At 40.0% G+C, this 8,313-nt stretch overlaps 1 protein-coding gene across 1 annotated transcript in view; it reads left to right on the top strand.

The window, feature by feature from the left end:
- The window catches only part of KIF26A (kinesin family member 26A), a 66,502-nt gene extending 60,567 nt beyond the window's left edge, over positions 1 to 5,935 (top strand). The window contains exons 12-15 of the mRNA XM_009865690.1: positions 1 to 96; positions 3,564 to 3,754; positions 4,642 to 4,792; positions 5,391 to 5,935. Coding sequence (XP_009863992.1) covers positions 1 to 96; positions 3,564 to 3,754; positions 4,642 to 4,792; positions 5,391 to 5,566 — 614 coding nt within the window. The 3' untranslated portion in view covers positions 5,567 to 5,935. The remainder of the gene's footprint in view (positions 97 to 3,563; positions 3,755 to 4,641; positions 4,793 to 5,390) is intronic.
- Positions 5,936 to 8,313: the final 2,378 nt, after the last annotated feature.

Here is an 8,313-nt window from a genome sequence, read left to right as displayed (position 1 = left end):
GCAGCGCCTCCTCGGCACATGACTCTATGAGCGAAAGCGGGATGTCGTCACCGGGCCGGATGAGGAGCCTCAAGTCCCCCAAAAAACGATCAACAGGTAAGAAATGAAGGGGAAGGAGACAAGGTGTCCACTGGAGCTCGGCTGCATCCCTGAGGATGTAAACCTGAGAGGTTTACATGGCATCCCTGCCAGAGAGGGAGAGAAGGTTTGAGGGAAACGCAAAACGGGGAGGTGGGCTGCCTGCATGCACTTGTGTGTGCACGTGTGTTGCTGTGACAGCAGGTACTTGTCATTTATTTCACTTCAAAGCTACAGGTGTGACACAGGTGCTGCAGCAGAGAGGGCAGGAGAGGTGCTGAGTGCCCTGAGGCACTGGGAGCCTCCCTGCGAGGGAGGAGACAGCAAATGGCCCCCAGCAGATGGGGGAACGTTCCTTCTTCCTTCACTAGGGTCAGCAGCAAGCATGGCACTAGGGTGTACCAAAATAAGAGGGTGTTATGGATGGGTTGGGAAGAGTGAGGGTGCTGGGTGGGTGCTGATGAGTTTTTGTGAGGATCAAATATATGTCAGGGAGGGGCAGTGAGGAGAGGAGGAGCTCTGCTGCCAGGTGTCAGAGAGGGAATTTCAGTGAAATAGGCTGGGACTGCAGTTTGGAAATGAGGGAATGGGTCTGGAGGGGAGAATTGTCTTTGTGAGTTAATGAGGATTGCTGAATGTGCATTAGATTACCCAAAGTTAAGGCTTAGGGGCAGAGCAGTAGGATGCACATGTAAGATGTAGTAACTCTTATGTTTATGCTATCAGCTAATTATAAAATTATTGTACTGTACTGTAATAGTGTTATTTGTAAAGAAACGAAAGAAAAGAAAGCAGTTCTGTAAACTTTCTGTAAAGAAAACAGTTTTAGAGTGTACCTGTGGATACTATAAGCAATGGGAAACTAACTGGGGCAGTCACAGCTCGCTCCGGCAGATGTGCCAAGGCAGATGTGTCTGACCACACTGTGGGTGTATGAGAGCTCCCCTTTTCTGCTCTCTGGTGCCTTGCCTTATTGCTTTCACAGGTGGTACTCATGTAAGTCTGGCTAGTTGTAGCCAGCTTCAAAATCAGGCTCGTGTGACTGCTGTTAGAGTGTGCTTTTTTACTGATGTAGGTGGAGTCCTCTAGTATTGTGAAGAATCAGTGGCAATCAGTGATGTGAATGACCAGCAGCCTCATTCAGCAGCCTAAGCATGCTGACTGTTGGAAATTTAGTAGGAACTAATATCAGCAATGCACTGAATCTGAGCTTTTGGTTGGAAAGCAGCAATTATTGCAGTCCCTGTAGACACCCATGATGCTTGATCCTGGCAGTAAAACCAAGTGGGTTAAACTAATGTAGATCTCATGGTGCTTTCTGGTCAAGACAACTGAGTTGCTTCAGTGGGTGATAAATCATTTTGGAAACTTAGTGCAACATTTGCTGCAGTTCTCTTTCCATAACATATCAACCTCTTAAACCTTTCTTACAAATCAATATTAACAGCTGTGTAAGTTGTGCACATATTGAGAAGGCATTACCCACTGATGGATCTGTATTTGGTTTTCCCTCAGGAAATGCTTATCAGGTCTTTAAAAACGATGAATTATTTCTTCTTCCAATTGAAATTGCTCTATATCAGTAAATTATGTATTACTCTTTTGGAGTGCTGTAGCTGTGAGACAATAATGTGTTTTATACACGCAATGCAATATTCTAGGAAGTTCATGAAATATTTCTTACACAAATTGCTTGGTGCAGACCCATTATTGGCCTAAAATAGATTGAAATCTTTGCAAAGTGTGAGAGATTCTTGGAGTAGCTTATGTTGCTGCAACCTGTGTTGGAGTCACGTAGTCTCTGGATTTAAAGACAGATCCTACTCCCATGTATGTCACCGAAAACCTTGTCCACTTACCCTTTAACTTTATATCTGGAGAAACTACATTGCCTCTGGCTGGTATGAAGTTTGTTGCTTAATATGTATTTCACTGTGTCTGTTTGGTGTCCTTTTCAGAGAGATCCTACTGTCGCCAGTGTGGTTACAGGATCAGTTACAGTGGGTGATTTCAGAAGGCAGAGCTGTAGCGGTGACTCAGACGGAATGAGTTGAGGTTGTGAGAATGATGAACACACTCTGTAGAAACAGAATCAAGACTTCCCCTTTCCAGAACATTCCCATTGTGATTGTTCTTGTTGCTTAGAAATTAGGAAGGATGCAGTTAAGAATTAAGGATGTTTTTCTTAAGACTATGTAAAGCAGGTAACTCTTCAGGTATCTACAGAGGTGTGTTGCTTTGGGGATACGTGATGGGATTTTATTTCCATTTCATGTTGAAGTTTGTGACAGGGCTTGCTTGACAGCCTTAACTTGAACTTGACTCTCGTTTAGAAGTCTCATCCCAGAAGTGATTTTGGCAGCACTATCCTCTGAGCAGCACTGTCTCATCTGTTTGGTGTGTTCCCTTTTGTTGGAAGACCAGAAGAAATAGTACTCCTTACCTCTGAGTTGGTTTTTAATAAGAGGAGGAAATTAGACACTTTATTTCTTATTTATTGTCACCAGTCACCCAAAGGCTGCTTTTATATGAGACATTTCAGCTTGCTTCTGGTGGCTTTCAGCCCTCCTATTTACCTAGGAATTGGAGAGCAGCCTTGTTAATGTTGACTGAAAACCTCTGTGCATGTACTCGTCCTTGACACAAGTGGTGTGAAGGTCAGCCTTTTAGAGGATGAATAGAGACTTAAAATCACAAAACAAGCTGGACACCAAAGTGCCAGCTCTTGTACACAAAAAGTACCAGCATTTTTTAAGGATATAAGTCAGTCTCTACTTCAAGATACTTGAGCCCTAGCAGATGCATCAAGATGGCAGTGTGCTGTTTGTAAATCTGGGACACCTTCTGTTGAGGAATTGGTGAGTTTTATCATGCTCTGAGCTTCTGAGTGCTGGTGCAGATGAGTGGTGATAGGCCTTGGCATTAGAGGTAGCTCCAGTTTCTGCCTCTCAGCCCCATTAAATCATTGAAAACTGCTGGTATTTAGTCCTTAGAGCATTGGCAGTCATTCTGGAGAGAACTGTTTACTCTTTGGAAAGTGGTAATACAAAGAGAGGGATCTTGGATAGCCTTGCTTGGCTTTAACTGGAAGAGGAGACGACTTCCAGATTCATCTATCATTGTCAATATTGGTTTGAAATTCCTCACTATCTCATTGCTGTTGAAAGGTAATGAATAACATTGTCACCTATGAAAGAAAAATTAATCCAGGCAAAATATTTTTGCAAAGAAAGAATACAGAACTGATGCTCAGATATCTGCTTTGGGTGAGGAACTGCTCTTATTCGCCTCTGTGAATTAACTGAAACATACTTTGTCAAGGCACAACTAGCAGCCTGAGGGTGTTTTACTAATAGGAAAAGATCAAGAAAAGCATTTCTTCCTAAGTATCCTGAGACCCTAGATATTTCTTTAATTCACTGCAGTACACTCTGCAGTCTGTTAGTCTCTCGGAGTCTGAGGAACCCTTATCTTCTGTATTCTAGGTCTCCAGCGTCGTAGACTGATTCCTGCTCCATTGCCAGATGCTGCCTCACTAGGAAGAAAACCCAGCATCACTGGCCAATGGGTTGATCTACCACCTTTGCCAGGAACTTTAAAAGAGCCATTTGAAATTAAAGTTTATGAGATTGATGATGTGGAACGATTACAGCGACACAGACAAGAGGAAACTGAGGTCAGCACATATTTTACAACAACTGTAGACAACTAAAATTATAGTATACAGGCAGAGTCCTTGCTTGAATGCTGGAATGGCGTACAGGAAATTGATTGCAATTAAAGCACTATAATTATTAATTTTACAATTCATATGTTGGTGTACCCTTAACACAGAAAATGAAAATGATTACTGTCTAAAATTAATTGTGTTTAACAGGACTGATGGTGTAAATCGAAGTTACCAATGAATACATTATGAGAACACTTTATAATCTTCTCCTGGCTGATGAAACCTCATAGGCTCCCTCAACGATAGGGTCATTAACTCTTTATGTAGATGACAGGATTCTATTAAATCAGGGATACACTGAGTTTAATTTACTTGTAATTGGAAAACACTTCAGCTAATTTTATTTTGGAGACCAGAATTCTATATCCTTCTGATGCCTTTTTCCCCATTTCTTTCATAATAGCCTTTCCAGGATGTTGAGAAGGTAGGAATGCTTTTAAGAAAATAAGAATTCATATGTTTTAGGATTAAATATAACTCTAATGTTGTTATTATGCGGTCCTTATCATTTGTACTACTGGAAAAAATAATCTTCTACAAACAGTAGTAATTTCAGAACACATTAAGAGATGTTTGCTAATTCAGGAAAGTGCAACAAATGCTTGAGCAATGTAGCATGCTGTTCCTCTAGATTAGAATCTGTTAGTATGAACTTTTAAATAAAAAACACCCTCAAAAAACCCTAAAACCAAAGAACACCAATCCTACAGCCAAACAAAGCAACCCACCTGCTAACCATTATGGGTAACGAGCTGGGAGCAATTTGTGTCAAACTGTTCGAGGTCAGCTCCTAAGAGGCAAATTCATGTAATGGTCTTTCTGTGTCTTAAAAGGGGCTGATGTATTTCCATACCAAGCTGAAGATACTAGAAAGGCGCCAGCAGCGAATTAGAGAAGTAAAGGCAAAGCATGAAATTTTGAAGGAAGAGTTGGAAGAGACAAAGTGCAGGTTGATGATGGATCCAAATAAGTGGAAAGAAGACTGTAAGTATTTTGCAAAATCATCAATATGATCTGATTTTCAGCATGTGAGCCATGCCACTGAAAAAGTTAAACACTTGCTAAGATATTTTGCTGAACTGACCCCTAAAATACTCTGTGATTCCATTCGTATTTCTGGGGTATGGGATTTGTTCATTACTGAGTAGTACCAGAACTTAACAATAAAACCCCTCCAAACCAACCAGAAGAAAATGTCAAAACAATGAAGAGACTCGCTGTGATGCTTGTCAGTATTAGATATTTGTATGACCTTTTATTGTCCTTCTTTTCAAAGAAGGAGAAAAGTGTTTCTGTATCCATGTTATGACTGGGAAACTGAGGCATGAGATATCATAGATCGTAGAATGGCTTAGGCTGGAAGGGACCTCAGAGATCATTTAATCCAACCTCCCTGATATGTTCACAGACTGAGTACTGTGCTTAACTGGAGCCTCAAGGTAAAGTTTTACATCTGTTGAACAAGGTGAAAAAAAATTCTTTAACAGAAATAAAATTGTACTCTACCTTATTGGCTCACTTGTGATAGAATAATGTTCTTCTGTGAGCTGTTTCTCTTACTCACTGTTTTGTTGTTTGACAGTTGAAGTGGATCCTGATCTCGATAAGGAGTCACAGGAGTACTTGGAGGCACTGGAACAAGTGACAGAGGAACTGGAGCAATGTGTTAATCTGTGCAAGTCACATATCATGATAGTGACCTGTTTTGATATTGGAATAACAGATGCACAAGATGGAGTAAGGGAAGTGGAGGTGTGAAGAGAGGTTTTTCAAGGGACTGAAGGAAGTGAAGCTGGATCATACGACATGAAGAAATAAAGAGATAAAGTAGCTGGGATGTGAAGGAGAAAGGGTGAAGATTGAAAAGCAACAATGAATGTTGTAAGAGAACGAAACAGCTGAGAGATGGGAATGTTCATAAATCATTTGGTGCCTCAGTGTGACCTGAACTGTACAAAGATAAAACTATAGGATTGAGTATTTCTTATTCCAGAGGGAAGCAAAGAAATTTAGTACAAGCTGTTAATTAAAAAACAAACAAACATACAATGGAAGTGCCTTTAAAGTTCATTTGATTTTCATTTTTGTATTTGGTGCTAGAATTAAAGCCAGCAAACCTAAGCAGACCACAAAATGTATTCCTACGAAATTTTTTATACTGTATAGTGTATTTATGACTATATGTAAAAAAACAAACAACATTGTAGCAAAAGCAATAAGTAAATTATGTTTTCATACCTGAACTTGCCTTCTTGTTTCATAGAAAAGCTGTTTTATGTAGCAGAATTAAAATTTGTATTATAATTGTTTTCTTGGTTAAGGTTCAAGATATTTTTATGAGCATTTATCTATTGAAAAGGTGTATTATGGCATTTTGAGATGATTGTTTTACCTTCAGGTTTTGTATTATTACTTTTTCAGATCAATATAAATGTTTGTTTTCTGTTTTATATATACATATATAGATATATATTAACTGCTTACCTACTTTCTTGGTTACTAACCTCACTTATCACAGACCTGGTCTTTTTGGAGTTGTAAACTTAATGTGAGGAAGTCTGCAAAGGGCACTGTGGTTTGTTTTGGTTCTCTTTTTTTCCTCTCTGACTGCAGGAATTGAGAATTATGTTTATTACCAAAACCATAAAACAACAAAAAAAAAGGAGCAAAAAGTTTTTGTAAATGTTAAGTTAGGTCCATATTTTTATATGGTTTTGACTATAAATATAGCATTTGCATTTTGAACTTTTAAAACAAATAGTATATCTTTTTACAGTTTTTCTAGGGAAGGCAAACCCTCAGGATCAAGTTTATACATGCTGCATGAGATTTGTGCTTTTTTGAAGGAGGCCACTTAAGTGTGGAAACTATTGATAAATTGTTGCCAAACAAATACTTTTGAAAAGGTTTAATAGTGTATGTAATACCACATTTCATAACTAATCATATTTTCTAATCATCTTCCTTTTTATGGTTTTTTCAAATCCTTTGTACAAATGTGTATTATAACAGCTTGCTTTGGTTTTTATCTGTGAATAAAAGATACATCTATTGTTATGATTGCTTCTTGTTATGTATGTGATTTTTGTGTTTAGAAGGGAGAGGATGGCCTGTGGTACATTGTATTAAATGTCACATTATCTCTTTGCCAGAGAGAGATAACTAGGACCAGAGTTTTGACATTAGTCATAATAAACCAATTGAGAAGGAGAGACAAAACACCAAAGGGTAAAATAAATAGCAATGATAATACTTATATTCTCTTAGCACTTTACAGTTTACAGAAAAAAGACCTGCGGCTCACCTATTTCTTTTCCCTGATGAGACAAAGCAATTAAAAATGGGTCTAAAAGAACAAGAAAATTTTAGGAACTGGAATCAAGCCCTGGGCCCTGTAGGTCCAACAAAGCAAATGACTACATTCATTTCTCTCTGATGCTGCTGCACTTCCACTCTGATTAGACAGTAGCTGTGCCTGGTCCTTGTCTCCCACTGATGCTGGTTGGGGCAACTCCGGGCAAATTTAATGTAAAGCTAGAACTTCTAATGATGCTATCTTGAGTACTTTCCAGCTATAGTAACAGCTGTACTCCAGCTATAGTAACAAAAGACAAGGATTAAGGCTGAGGTGCTTAATGCCTTCTTTGCCTCAGTCTTTAGTAACACCTGTACTGAGGGAAGCCAGCCCCCCAAGCCAAGAGAATGGAACTGGGAGCAAAATGTCCCCCCCACAATTCACAAGGAGACAGGCAGTAACTACATGTCAATGTCCATAAATCTATGGGGCCAGATGGGATACACCCTAGAGTACTAGGTGGACTGGCGGGGGTTCTCGCCAGGCCACTTTCCATCATTTATCAACAGTCCTGGCTTACTGGAGAGGTTCCAGCTGATTGGAAGTCAGCAAATTTAACACCCATCTATAAGAAGGGAAGGAAGGATGACCTGGGAAATTATAGGCCTGTCAGTTTGACTTCAGTGCCAGGGAAGCTGATGGAGCAGATCATCCTGAGTTCCATTATGCAACACATGAAGGACAACCAGGTGATCAGATCCAGTCAGCATGGCTTTATGAAGGGCAGGTCCTGTTTAACAAACCTGATCTTATTCTATGACTAGGTGACCCGCTTGCTGAATGAAGGAAAAGCTGTGGATGTTGTCTACCTTGACTTTAGTAAGGCGTTTGACGCTGTTGCCCACAGCGTTCTCATAGAGAAATTGGCTGGTCTTGGCTTGGATGGGCATATGCTTTGCTGGGTGAAAAACTGATTGGATGACTGAGTCCAAAGAGTTGTGGTCAATGGAGTTAAATCCAGTTGGCTAAGTACTAAGTACTTGGGCCACTCCTGTTTAGCATCTTTATTAATGATTTGGATCGGGGGATGGAGTGCACCCTCAGTAAGTTTGCACACAACACCAAGCGAGGTGGAGGTGTTGATCTGCTTGAGGGCAGAGAGGCTCTCAAGAGGGATCCGGATAGGCTGGATCACTGAGCCAAGGCCAAC

This window comes from Apaloderma vittatum, unplaced genomic scaffold (genome assembly GCF_000703405.1).
Source record: "Apaloderma vittatum isolate BGI_N311 unplaced genomic scaffold, ASM70340v1 scaffold1713, whole genome shotgun sequence".
Taxonomy (NCBI): domain Eukaryota; kingdom Metazoa; phylum Chordata; class Aves; order Trogoniformes; family Trogonidae; genus Apaloderma; species Apaloderma vittatum.
Note: the sequence above shows the minus strand (reverse complement) of the source record. Positions and strands in the feature narration are given on the sequence as shown.